The sequence below is a fragment of the Salvelinus alpinus genome, chromosome 6 (assembly GCF_045679555.1).
Source record: "Salvelinus alpinus chromosome 6, SLU_Salpinus.1, whole genome shotgun sequence".
NCBI classification, from domain to species: domain Eukaryota; kingdom Metazoa; phylum Chordata; class Actinopteri; order Salmoniformes; family Salmonidae; genus Salvelinus; species Salvelinus alpinus.
The window spans coordinates 28,777,130-28,791,329 of NC_092091.1; the positions used below are offsets into that span (position 1 = coordinate 28,777,130).

The 14,200-nt window shown below is 43.4% G+C and overlaps 1 protein-coding gene across 4 annotated transcripts in view; it reads right to left on the reverse strand.

Annotated features, from left to right (window-relative positions):
- Positions 1-55: 55 nt before the first annotated feature.
- The window catches only part of LOC139578508 (phospholipid-transporting ATPase IF-like), a 61,955-nt gene continuing 47,810 nt past the window's right edge, over positions 56-14,200 (reverse strand). The window contains exons 22-31 of one of the 4 annotated variants that reach the window (XM_071406204.1): positions 12,460-12,605; positions 12,293-12,352; positions 11,821-11,948; positions 11,543-11,681; positions 10,672-10,737; positions 10,396-10,499; positions 9,949-10,114; positions 8,231-8,361; positions 5,607-5,743; positions 56-1,387 (exon numbers count right to left, since the gene is read on the reverse strand). In XM_071406204.1, coding sequence (XP_071262305.1) covers positions 5,638-5,743; positions 8,231-8,361; positions 9,949-10,114; positions 10,396-10,499; positions 10,672-10,737; positions 11,543-11,681; positions 11,821-11,948; positions 12,293-12,352; positions 12,460-12,605 — 1,046 coding nt within the window. In that variant the 3' untranslated portion in view covers positions 56-1,387; positions 5,607-5,637. Of the gene's footprint in view, positions 1,388-5,606; positions 5,744-8,230; positions 8,362-9,228; positions 9,315-9,948; positions 10,115-10,395; positions 10,500-10,671; positions 10,738-11,542; positions 11,682-11,820; positions 11,949-12,292; positions 12,353-12,459; positions 12,606-14,200 lie in introns of those variants that run through there. The other 3 variants (XM_071406206.1, XM_071406207.1, XM_071406205.1) reach the window with 3 other exon arrangements.

A 14,200-nucleotide genomic window follows, 5' to 3' on the forward strand; every position in this document is an offset into this window, starting at 1 on the left:
AGTGTGTGTGTATATTAGTTGCATACACGGTCTGCTGGAAAGGACAAAGGTTACATGCTTTTTAAAAACATTTATTCCGTAAACAGAATTTGCTTTAAACATCAGCAATGAAACCGTTTCACTGACAGGTGAGTAACATAACTTTTTTAAATGAACATGATCAAGAGATGCTGTTCATGTTCCTGACTTCATTGTCCAGTGCAGATGCATCCTTATTGCCAATGAAAATGGAGACTTCCATATTCAAACACCTCTTGGTGAATACTGGCTCGAGGCCAAATTTGACAATCTGAACTTAAAGCTGCATATATAAAACTGACAAATGACAACCGTAGCATACTAGTACAATAAGTATACTTCGCCAGAGTGACCAATGCTGACCTTGATAAATCGTGCTGTGCAAAGAAAAAAAGCTCCACTGACTACTTGATGGGCATTTCAGTGTCTCCCACTTCAAGCTGATGAGGCAACCAAATAATTCCCACGATTTTATATGAACTTGGCCATAATCGAATAAATCTGTGTGCATAAGTCATGGTCATTGATAGCAAGTTTAAAACGGTTGTCTCAATGACCCTCTAGACTCGACTCTGGCATTTCCGTTATTGTGGGCCAAAGGCCCCAAAAGATAGTTGAGTCAGGTGATGGAAATAAATACGCAAACAAACATTAAGTGGTTAATAGCATAGGGGGAAAGACACACACAAACATGATTTCAATGGTAATTAGCAATGAATGGAAAATAAAAACAATATTTGGGATTTTAAACAAACTAATATGTGCAAGCCATATTATACATTGACAGCTATTTAATATCTCATTGGGAGCTATTATATGGACATTCTCTTGACATTTCTGAACAAACGTACTACTAACAATCTGTGCAGAAAAGGCATATTTTAGGGACAGTTTCCAAAAAAAGCAGACTCGAGACCTGATCCAACTGCTTTCACATGTTCAAACCTTGAAAAATCAGGTTGTAAAAATGGAGGATATGGCTATCACGAGGCCCACCTAATTTCCTCAGGAAAGATGGCAGACCTTCCACAGTCAGGTGAAGCAGCAGCAACACTAACCTACAGGCGTAAAGTAGACCATGTTCTTTTTTTTCACTCAAGTCTGACAATTATTTTATCTTTGGTAGCATCTTATTCCCTTTTATTATTTACAGGAAGAGAACAGAGGCCCATGTAGCATCTCTCTCAAAGTGGTGGTGCAAAGCCTCATGTCATTGCTGGTCAGCCCTGGGCTGTGGTGAGTAGTTCCTCTCCGTGTGACAGGGTGGCACTACTGCTCTCTGCTACCTTAGCAATGAGCGGCCTCCATGGGTGCGAGCGTCAAGATGCTCCGATCGTTGGAATAGAAGGGGTCCGAGTCGCTCCATGATCTAAAAGCATCAACGACAGGAGTGAGGGGTGTGGGAGGAGAACTAGGCTGAAAACCTGTCTCGAGTGCTTCAATCCATCTCGGACCTGCCTAAAATACCCTTTTATTTACTGTTGGATGTGACATCCATCTTGCCATGGCATGGTACAGTAGGGTGATGGTACAGGAGTAGTTGAAGACCTTATCTGTATTGATATGAGGAGGCCCTGCCTTGGAATTGAAACCCTGTCATTCTGCTCATCTTCTACTGGCTTCCTGCCCTGTCACCAGACTCGTTTCCTGCCCTACACTTCAACCTACAGGGGTAGCAGCACAAGCAAACAGAGTTAAACTCAAAAGGAGGAGAGAGAATAGGGTGAGTACAGTGAGGGTTAGTACAGGATGATTTAACATGGATGACACACACAGTCAACTTCCTTCTCTCAGTAATGTCACTATATGCATAACCAGGTATACTAAATACTGTTTCTTTGAATGATATGATGCTCAGACCTTGGCTATACAAGTATATATGTGAACAATTTACACTGACTACCTACTGCTAATAGGAAAATATCATATAATCAATATATCAAAGACATCTTAAATATGTGCATATTTATAGTAAAATACATATCTAATATCAAAGAGCCCTTAAAGAAGGCTCTCAACTCTCCTTCAGGAAAGGCACAAGGCCCCTCCCTATCTATAGCCTGTATAAATTAACATTGCCACCAGGGGGCATAGTAGGGACTTGCTACATCTCAACCATATTCAGACTCCTGTAGAATATAATATAAATCATCTTGTTCATCACTATACCCATTTTATCATCTTTGCATCACAAGTAGCAATACCCTATACGTGCTATATGGATTATAAGACAAAGACAACCGTTTTAAGATCTTGTATGTACATGGTGCTGTATTTCTCGATAAATGTGTATGTTGGTGTGAATTGTCTAGTCTAGTGGTACTCCCACTTGATATCAAGCTATTAGTCCATTGTCTATGGCGATCTATCAGAACAGAAAACCAGGCAAGTAGCAGAATATTAGATTGAATAGTGACGTCAAGGTGATATAACAGCTGCTTATGAATAACGTAGATGGGGGAAGTTGAATATGATCTAGATTTTAGACAGAGAGGTTAAGACAAAGTGCAGCTAAGCAGGAGGAGTAACGTTATAGAAAAGATCAGGACACACATGAACACATAACGTCTGGTTACTCCGCATACATAATACCAAAGGCAGCCCCATGCAACAAGACAGTTCTCTTCTCAAAAGCACCTAAGGCTTCAAATACTTTACTTTATCAAATAAATAGCAAAAAGACTCCTATTCTCATGTTGAGACTACGGTTTTCTAGTACATCTGTCAGGGAGTGTGGTCCCCATGTTTCAGCTGAGACACACCGACACCAAACACTGCAGCATGTCAAAACACAAGCATCATTCAGTAACAGTACAGGGTACGGTAAAGTAGGGCATATGTACTGCCATGCTGCCAGTCAGCGATGGTGGGGTCTCTCTCTCCCCCTGTGTACTGGCAGTATCCTAGCATTAAGGCCGGAACAAGTCTCACTGACTATTTTCTTTGAGTGCTCATCTCACCTCAGTGTTGAGAGTGAGGGTGTGAAGTAGATGTGTGGGCTGAGAAAGCATTACACTGGCATCATGCTGTCATTGTCCATAGATACAAAAATACAGTATAACAAACAAGTCAGAGACCAAGAGTACAGTCGTGGCCAAAAGTTGAGAATGACATTCATTTTCAAAGTCTGCTGCCTCAGTTTGTATGATGGCAATTTGCATATACTCCAGAATGTTATGAAGAGTGATCAGATGAAATGCAATTAATTGCAAAGTCCCTCTTTGCCATGCAAATGAACTGAATCCCCCAAAAACATTTCCATTGCATTTCAGCCCTGCCACAAAAGGATCAGCTGACATCATGTCAGTGATTCTCTCATTAACACAGGTGTGAGTGACCGGGAGGCCCATGGGGTGATGCACAATTGGCCCAGCGTCGTCTGGGTTAGGGAGGGTTTGGCCGGCAGGGATATCCTGGTCTCATCGCGCACTAGCGACTCCTGTGGTGGGCTGGGCGCAATGCACGCTGACCAGGTCGCCAGGTGTACAGTGTTTCCTCTGACACATTGGTGCGGCTGGCTTCCAGGTTGGATGTGCATTGTGTCAAGAAGCAGTGCGGCTAGTTTGGGTTGTGTTTCAGAGGACGCATGGCTCTCGACCTTCGCCTCTCCTGAGTCCGTACGGGAGTTGCAGCGATGAGACGACTAACTACTACCAATTGGAAACCACAAAATTGGGGAGAAAAAAAAAAGGTGTGAGTGTTGATGAGGACAAGGCTGGAGATCACTCGGTCATGCTGATTGAGTTCGAATAACAGACTGGAAGCTTCAAAAGGAGGGTGGTGCTTGGAATCATTGTTCTTCCTCGGTCATCCATGTTTACCTGCAAGGAAACACGTGCCGTCATCATTGCTTTGGACAAAAAAGGGCTTCACAGGCAAGGATATTGCTGGATATTGCAAGGATATTGCTGCAAGTAAGATTGCATTTATCAGATCATCAAGAACTTCAAGGAGAGCGGTTCAATTGTTGTGAAGAAGGCTTCAGGGCGCCCAAGAAAGTCCAGCAAGCGCCAGGACCGTCTCCTAAAGTTGATTCAGCTGCGGGATCGGGGCACCACCAGTACAGTGCATCTGCACGCACAGTGAGGCGAAGACTTTTGGAGGATGGCCTGGTGTCAAGAAGGGCAGCAAAGAAGCCACTTCTCTCCAGGAAAAACATCAGAGACAGACTGATATTCTGCAAAAGGTACAGGGATTGGACTGCTGAGGACTGAGGTAAAGTCGTTTTCTCTGATGAATCCCCTTTCCGATTGTTTGGGGCAGCCGGAAAAAACATTGTCCGGAGAAGACAAGGTGAGCGCTACCATCAGTCCTGTGTCATGCCAACAGTAAAGCATCCTAAGACCGTTCATGTGTGGGGTTGCTTCTCAGCCAAAGGAGTGGGCCCCTCACAATTTTGCCTAAGAACACAGCCATGAATAAAGAATGGTACCAACACATCCTCCGAGAGCAACTTCTCCCAACCATCCAGGAACAGTTTGGTGACAAACAATGCCTTTTCCAGCATGATAGAGCACCTTGCCATGAAGCAAAAGTGATAACTAAGTGGCTCGGGGAACAAAACATCTATTTTGGGTCCATGGCCAGGAAACTCCCCAGACCTTTAATCCCATTGAGAACTTGTGGTCAATCCTCGAGGCGGGTGGACAAACAAAAACACACAAATTCTGACAAACTCCAAGCATTGATTATGCAAGAATGGGCTGCCATCAGTCAGGATGTGGCCCAGAAGTTAATTGACAGCATGCCAGGGTGGATTGCAGAGGTCTTGAAAAAGAAGGGTCAACACTGCAAATATTGACTCTTTGCATCAACTTCATGTAATTGTCAATAAAAGCCTTTGACACTTATGAAATGCTTGTAATTATACTTCAGTATTCCATAGTAACATCTGACAAAAATATCTAAAGACACTGAAGCAGCAAACGTGGAAATTAATATTTGTGTCATTCTCAAAACTTTTGGTCATGACTGTACAAGTAAAAAGCAGAACGAGAATGCTACATCTAACAATGGTCAAATAAATCTAGCGTTACCTCCGTTAGCATTCTCTTGAATAGATTTAGCAGCATAAACACATTGTCATAGATCAATAGAGACTTAGACTCTGAACCTGGGCTTTGCCCACACTGTGAAGGACAAACACACTGACTCGGCAGGCTTTGGAAAAGTTAAAAGCACAAAACTTCAGACAGGTGACAGAAAGCCCCGAGTGAAAGAAGACTTGCATACGAGTACAGACTTAGAAGGAGAGATTACATAGACACATGGCTACATTGGTGAACATGTTGTCCCACTGAATATAGAAGACAAATAGACTAGAAGGACTCCATGAAGTCGATCATAGTATACGAGATAAACATGTATTAAAGAACATTTAAGATCCAGGATCCAGATACTAGTCTCCCTCCCTACAAACCTTTCTCTGTCACTGGGGTGCCTGTCCTACCAGTAAGACCTTAGTCTAGTCTACCTCTCTCTCTACTAGGCTAGGCCTTCACTACTCCTGGGGAGCAGTGGGCTCATCCTGCTCCAGCTTGTAGGAGATGCGCCTGCAGCAACAGAGGCTACAGAGGGTGGGTTCACACCTGTTGGCGTAGGCAGGGTTGCAGCAGCCCATCACTTGCGCCACCATCCGGCCCAGCCGGGCGCACCCGTTCTCCCCCTCTGAGTAGCAACACATGGAGTCCACGCAGCCGATGCCCTGGTAGTTAGTCTCAATAAGCTGCAGAGAGAGAGAGAAACAGGAATGGCGAGGAAGGGGAGACAGAGGGGTGGGCAGAGCACAAAAGAATATTAGAATCAGAACACAGGTCACGCCAATATCCATAAAACAGCCCAATGACTGTCCAGGGAGCCGGGAGGGGATTTGGAGCTCTTCAAAACAATAAGAGGTGGGTGATGATGCACAAGGTGTCGGACACAAATGTACATGGCCAAGCTGGAGGTGAAAATCAATCAAATGAAAAAAACTCAAATCTATACATTTAAAAAAGTTAAACAATGCAGTATTTTCCAAGGCCAGGCTGTCCTTGTCCCTGGCCTGGCCAAGCCTTGAAGGCACTAATCAAATCACACAGGAGTTACAGGCAGTTGCCATGCCAGTCTGACGTGTGCTTAAAATCCTATTCTCACATTAATCTGTCAGCTCAGCTCCACATAAAAATGATAAATAACGGTGATTCACTCGCAATCAAAGACAATCTACGGCTGCAAATGAATGGCGAAGGCAGAGAATTTTGTGAATATAAAATGCATAGCATTAAGTGGAGGAAAGTCGATTCCTAGGCAATTCTTGATTTTCCCCGAGTAAGCACTGGCGCAGTGAGTGCTTGAGCACTGCTAAAAAGGCAGTCCTGAACACATCCCAAGACTATCGACACTGGTTTGGGGTTACAACGCTCAATTCCCTCCTCTCCCTACCACTCAGAAACTACTGCATATTTGCAACAGCAGCAGAAACAGTGGTAAGAAGAGTGAGAACAAAATAGGTATTAGGCTACACTGCCATGGATGTATCATTCTACAGTATCCTACATTAAACACTGTCCTCCAAATGCTACTGTATGAGAATCTGATGTGCAAAGGCAAGCCGGTTTTCAGGAGATATGTATATTCTTCTCAACAGGACTGATTACATTTACATTTACATTTTAGTCATTTAGCAGACGCTCTTATCCAGAGCGACTTACAGTAGAGTGCATAATTTTTTTTACATTTTACATACTGAGACAAGGATATCCCTACCGGCCAAACCCTCCCTAACCCGGACGACGCTATGCCAATTGTGCGTCGCCCCACGGACCTCCCGGTTGCGGCCGGCTGCGACAGAGCCTGGGCGCGAACCCAGAGACTCTGGTGGCGCAGCTAGCACTGCGATGCAGTGCCCTAGACCACTGCGCCACGCGGGAGACAGGGTTACACAAACATCCTTCATGTTTCCACCTTGACCTGTAGTTAGGGGACCACTAACATGGTTGGAGGTGGTGATGATGATTGACAAGTAACCGTCCAGTTTTTCCAGATTTGTAGAAAAAACATTGTTTGATATAATGACTTTTGCTGGTTTAAAGGCATACATAGACAGACAGGTGAAAAATGACACGAGTCATGATTAAGTAAGGTTGGGTTTTGTTTTCAAAAACTAAAAGCATTGTATTTGGGACAAATCATTCACTAAACCTCAACTAAATCTGGTAATGAATACTGTGGAAATGGAGCAAGTTGAGGAGACTAAGCAGCTATGATGGGTAGAAGTCTGTCCATAATAAAGTGTTGCTCTGCTTTCTTAACAAGGCAGGTCCTACAGGCCCTAGTTTTGTCGTACCTGGACTACTGTCCAGTCGTGTGGTCAGGAGCCACAAAGAAGGACTTAGGAAAATTACAGTGGCCCAGAACAGGGCAGCACGGTGTCCCTTTAATGTAAACGGAGAGCTAACATTAATAATATGCATGTCAATATCTCCTGGCTCAAAGTAGAGGAGAGATTGACTTCATCACTACTTGTATGTGTGAGAGGTATGTTGAATGCAGCACGCTGTCTGTTTAAACTACTTGCACACAGCTCAGACACCCATTGGGGGAGGGGGGCAGTATTACATAGAGCCATGACCACATGGAAATCTATTCCACATCAAGTAACTTATGCAAGCAGTACAATGTCAGATAAAAAAAACAGCGCAATGGGCTGCATACTGCATTACCACAGACCCGGGTTTGATCCTGGGCTGTATCACAACCGACCGTGAACGGGAGTCCCATAGGGCGGAACACAATTGGCCCAGCGTCGTCTGGGTTACGGAAGGGTTTGGCCAGGGGACTTTACTTGTCTCATCGCGCTATAGCGACTGTGGCAGGCCGGGCACCTGCAGGCTGACCTCGGTCATATGTTGAACAGTGTTTCCTCCGACACATTGGTGCGGCTGGCTTCAGGGGGCGGGTGTTAAGAAGTGCGGTTTGGCGGGTCATGTTTCAGAGGATGCATGATCAACCTTTGCCTCCCGAGTCCGTTAGGGAGTTGCAGCGATGAGACAAGATCGAAATTGGGAAGAAAAAGGGGGTAAAATACAAAAAAATGAAAACAGAGCAATATGGGGATGGGTAGACAGGGGAGGATCCACACACAGAGGCCTGGCCTGGCTGGGCCAGGGAAGCAGTAGGTTTACTACCTTGGCAGCAGCTAATGGGGATCCATAATAAATACAAATACTACCTAGGGGAGCATAGGGCTGGGCCTTGGACGGGGGGAGGAGAAGCAACTAGCAGTTGCCAATTGTCCTCCCCTCGGCTCCTGCCTTCAGCAGAGTCATATTCTGAGCTGACTGAACTCTTATCCTCTTCCATCTGGAAGCACAAAACAACCCATTAAGTCTCATGCACGGAAGAAAACAAGACAAATGAGCACAAAAACCACTCCCACATCCATAGGAGGTAGAGGATAGCCACACCAATCAATTTGTGTCCAAAACAATTAGTGTACACTAACATTTTAATTAGGAGACTGGGCACAAAGATGTTCCAAAGAACCAATGAGCCAGTTTAGTAATTTCAGTGTACTCTCAATTATGTAAATGTATCAATTTTAACTGGATGATTGAGGAATTAATTTAGAATTTGGCTTAGCAATTATTCTGTAAACATGTCAATCCAATTAGGAAATTGATCACTTGCTTTTGGATGGAGTGGTTGTCATTTTCTCTCCTCATTGTGCATATCTTAAGAAAATAATGCTATTGTTTAAAAGCATGCTATCCAGAATATGATCCGGAGATACAGTGAATAAACTACTATGAAAATAGCATTCACCAGCTTTTGCTCACTATAATGTTGGGCCTCAGAATTACTGTATTAGCAGCATACATTAAACAGTCTCAAGCTGTGCTCCACATGCCGTTATGACTGGAACATTATATCAGGGCTGCTGCAGTGAGAGGCTGCTCTGCCCAATGCATAGTGCACTAGGCTAAACTAAAGTGGCATGCAGTTGATGGATGATTTCCTAGAGCCAACATGCAGGGGTGCATAACAAAATGCCTTATCTTTCCCTTTTTTACCCCTATCCCTTTTTCCTAGAAAGCTTGGTTAGTTAGTTTGTCGTCTGCATGGGTAGGCCATCATTGTAAATAAGAATTTGTTCTTAACTGACTTGCCTAGTTAAATAAATAAATAAATTCTTATAATAAAAATGTAGCAGGGCCCCTCCTACTCTACCTAATTTTGCCCAGCTGATTCTTGGCTCTGGAAAGAGGCTGCAGTGCGATGAAGTCATCACCTATGACGACTCGATTGGAGTACATCTACAGAGCAGAGGGAAGGAGGCAAGGGCGCAACACAGAGAAGGTCAGTTAGGAGGGAAGATGACATACAAAGTAGACACAAACAGAGGCTGATCATAACACACTCATACAGACACACACGGACACACACCAGCCTGAGAAAGGAAGAAAATCATCTATCACAGAGACAGGAAATGAGACTCAACCCTGAGAAAGAGCTTTTATCTTCTAAGACCCACTGAGCAGCACTTTAATACTTAACTTTCTCCATCACAGATGCTAGAATTGCTGACTCGCCAACTATTTGATGCAAAAAAAGGCTTAATACGTGTAAGTAAACAAACAAAAAGAGGGCGTGTCAATATCAACCTTTTAAGCAAAGAGGAAGTTGTGACCACAAAAATGGAACTGTTCAAACTATTTCAAAAAATAGTTTGTTCAGCAATATCTCCCACGCTACAGTAGATTAAGATCAGGAACAGAGATGCACCCGCTTTGTTTGGAGCATGCCTTTGTCAGTTGCACAGTGAATTGTTCTTGTGTTGTCTGTGAGGTGAGAAGCCATGCTTTGGTGTCATGCGTTTCCTGTCAGTGTATAGTTTATTACCGCAACCCACCCCTTCCCCCTCATCTCCCCTGTCCCTGGGTGTCCTACCTGAGACTTCTGGGTGCTGGTGGGCTGGAGGTGCCTATAGATCACCTTCTTGATGATGTCGGGGAAAAGGCAGGCGATGAGGATGATGATGATGGCGAACCAGGCAGAGCCGCTGGAGAGCAGCTGGACAAAGACAAAGTACATGTCCTGGGTGTGGAGGAAAGGCCTGGAGGGGGGCAAAGGTCAGAGAATCACACTGTTAGCCAGCCAACATCTGTTCAGGCTTAACTAACCCTGTGTGTAGAACACCCTTTGAGTACAGCCTGGAATAGAACTTCAAGGTTTGACTGTCTGGGATAGACAGTCCCTGAGGTGAAATTCTAAGTAGACTGTATGCCACATGCAGTACAATTACACTTGTTGGTCTTATCACATACTATATAATGAAATGTCATGTGTATTAGAGATACACAGGTTGTGTGGGAAAGAGATGGCAGTTCAGCTCACCAGATGATTCCCCCATAAAACAGGGAGAAGATGAAGTAGAAAGCGATGGAGCCCCAGGTAACAAAGTGATTCATCCACGTCCAGAAGTGGGTCTCCAAGGCCAGCTGTCGACAGAGTGAAAAAAAGAAACATAGTTTGGTCAGAAAAGCATGTGAAAGGTCATAGGAGAGTGAGGTGACTGACAACAATATCAAAAAGTGACAGATTTCATGTGGGATTGCTTTAAGAATTATTTATGAATTGAAGAATTGCAAAAACTCCACTGACATTATTTACCTTCAATGTAACAGTGATAACCATTACTGTGAATACCAAAGTGCCAAAGGTCCAGTTTCCAAACATCTACAAGAAAAATTAAATAAAACATTTAAGAATTTTCAAAGAGACAATACAATGGCTTAACATCCATCATAGGAAAACTGCTTTAATAGTAATGTAGATCGAGTCACGTGTTAGTAGTCACATATTTCTAGAAGACTAGGCCTAAGCCTTCTAAGCTAAATTGCTGACAAACTTGTGGAGACACTGGAAGTTACTGACTCGTCATCACTCACCCCTTGAGAAACATGGCACATCAAAAGCATAACCAAGCAGGGTGTTCATACAGAATGGACCAATGACAGCAACAGATGTTAGGGGGGTAACTATGACAGGGCTATGCATCAACTGATTCAGTCAACTCTTACCAGTTGTCTGTTAGCTCTCAAAATCTGATGACATGCAGAGCATGAAAAGAGGGAGGAGGTGAAGAAGAGAAATGAACAAAAAAGAGCAACATGGCGAGTGCTTTTTCAACATCATCAATCTAGTAGAAAGACTGACACAAACAGAAGAGACAGGAGAGAGAGAGAGGGCTGCAGCACAAATAGAAAACAGCACAGCCTCCTAGAACAGTCTGGAATTTACTGCCACACTGCCTAACTTAAACTGAAAAGGAAATATTTCATATTACTGTGCACCTTGGTAAAATACCCAATCAATATTCCCAGAGATCCGCACAGAACATTCAAAATCAGGTTCAAAGTCAAGTTCCCCTTGGAGCCAAGCCAGGTGGGGGGTGTGGATCTCCTTACCCTTTCCTTCCCCGGCAGAACCACTACCAGAGGTAGAACAGATAGTACAGTACATGCAGCCCAGCCCACCTCACCTGCCCATTCCCCATGAGAGACGTGTCCTCCCCCATCAGGATGTAGGAACCAAAGAAGAAGACAAAGGCATGGCAGAAGCCCAGCAGTGTCCAGTACAAAAAGGTCTTGAAGGAGAGGAGGGAATTCTTGCTGATGTCTCTGTTGGTGTGAAAGGATACAAAGCAACATGGTTCTGTCCGTAGCAAATGCTTGTTGTGTTTTCATGTAATTGCATCCAACGGAGGTACAGCCTCATTCTGTATGGAAAAAATATGCAAAATAGAACACCATGTCCTACCTGTAGAGCACTGGCTTACTCTGCAGCATGTGTGGATGGACCTGTTGCTCAAACAGGCTGTACACCAGTATGGGCAGGGAGGTGAAACAGATGTTGTAGAGTGTCAGGTAAACGCTGTCATACAGAGTCTGGGGAAACAGGGAGGCAACAACGAGGTAGGACAAGATTGGCACATCACCCTGGGCCATGTACAACACAGCACACACTCACACCTGCCAAAATCTTTTTTCCCCCCACTGTCAACAAGGGCCTAGATTTGGCTAACTTCTTCTGTATGTTGATGATTCAGAGATGGACAGTTCGAGTTGATGATCCCTCAGGGGGAGATATAGCTACACGTGGTACATTCAGAACAACAGGCATGTATATCACACAGAACAAGGTACACTGAAACAACACTCACAAAGCAACAGTAATAAGGGACCACAAAAAATGAACAGATAGAACAAATGAGACACTGAAAGACACTTACTTGTTGTGAAAACAGACAGAAGAACTGGTATAAAAACTGGGGCGTAATAAAGCACACATTCTAAAAGAAGACAAAAAGGGATTTAGACCCGAGACAATAACATCTAGCTCCTGTATTGATTATCATTGTGTAAGACACCGCAACGCATCCTTGAACATAGAACTCACCTTGTAAAAAAAGTACTGTACAAGGGTTGCAATTCTAATGTAGTAGAAGTGGCCATGGACGAGCAGTAACTTGGAAAGGAATCTAAACCTTGCTATTGCATAGTCACTGTTTCGTACTGCTTGTCTTCCCTCCTTGCCCATGATACCTGAAATGTTTTTAAAGTCTGTTACTAGTCACTTTGTTCTGAAACTACAAGCAAAATACACTATTGAGTAATGGGTTATTGTAATTTGATAGGGTGGAGGACTTGAAAATAAAGGAGAGCCGCACACTCTAAGAGCTCAGATGCAAAAATGTAATGTCCGACGTTTCGACAGGCAAGCTGTCTTCATCAGGGTATAATCACAAACACTGCAGGGTGACTCGTTTATATAGTGTCAAAAGACACACAGGTGTCGGTAATCATGGCCAAGTATGGCCTAATATTATTGGTTAATTCTCAAATACTAAAATGACAAAGAACATACAAAAAAAACAAATGGATAGCATACAATTTAGATTCAATGTAGACTACATAAGCCTACAAACAATTACAAAGTCACAATAATCACAAGAATGGCTTCAGATCAAAGTCTACGTTGAGACCGAAGGGAGCAAGGGTCTTTAAATTAAAGATCCAGGCAGCCTCTTGTTTTAACAATAAATGATCGAGGTCACCCCCTCTCCTTGGGAGGGTGACATGTTCGATGCCAATATAACGCAGAGACGAAATCGAGTGGTTTGCTTCCAAAAAGTGGGCCGCAACTGGGCAAGTCGAGTTTTTGCACCTACGGTGCTACGATGCTCTGAGATACGTACTTTTAATTCACGCTTTGTTTTACCCACATCATTTTTACCACAAGGACAAGTTGTAAGATAAATAACTGCCTTAGTGGAGCACGTAATGACACCTTTTATTGGGATCTGTTTCCCTGTTTGTGGGTGTTTGAAGGATCTACATTTATAAGTGCCATTGCATTGAGCACAGCCATTACACTTGTAATTTCCATCCAGTAGGGGCGCAAATAGACGTTGTTCAGGGATATCTTGGGGTGGTAAATCAGAGTGTACAAATAGGTCTCTGAGATTTCTGCCCCGCGAGAATACGACCAAGGGAAGGTCCGAAAACACATTACCGAGACTATCATCGGATCTTAGAATGTGCCAATGTTTGTGAACGATTCCCTTAATTTGTTCAGAGCACTTTGAATAGCGGGTAGTTAGAACGCAAGAATGCTTCTTTTTGCGAGACTGACCTTGAAAAAGGTCATGTCTCGTTTTGTTTTGAATTTTCTCAATGGAAATATTAATCTGATCATATTTGTACCTCCTCTCCTTGAATTTTCTTTGCGTCTCAGCCATATTTCTGTCGAAATCTGATTGTTTTTTGCAAATTCTTTTGATTCGACAGAATTGGCTATAGGGCAAACTATTTTTGAATGATCTGAAGCCATTCTTGTGATTATTGTGGCTTTGCCATTGTAATTGTTTGTAGGCTTATGTAGTCTAAATTGAATCTATGATCGTATGCTATCCATTTGGTTTTTTGTATGTTCTTTGTATGTCATTTTAATATTTGAGAATTAACCAATGATATTAGGCCATGATTACCGACACCTGTGTGTCTTTTGACACTATATAAACAAGTCACCCTGCAGTGTTTGTGATTATACCCTGATGAAGACAGCTTGCCTGTCGAAATGTTGGACATTACATTTTTGCATCTGAGAGTGTGCGGCTCTCCTTTATTTTCAAGTTTTC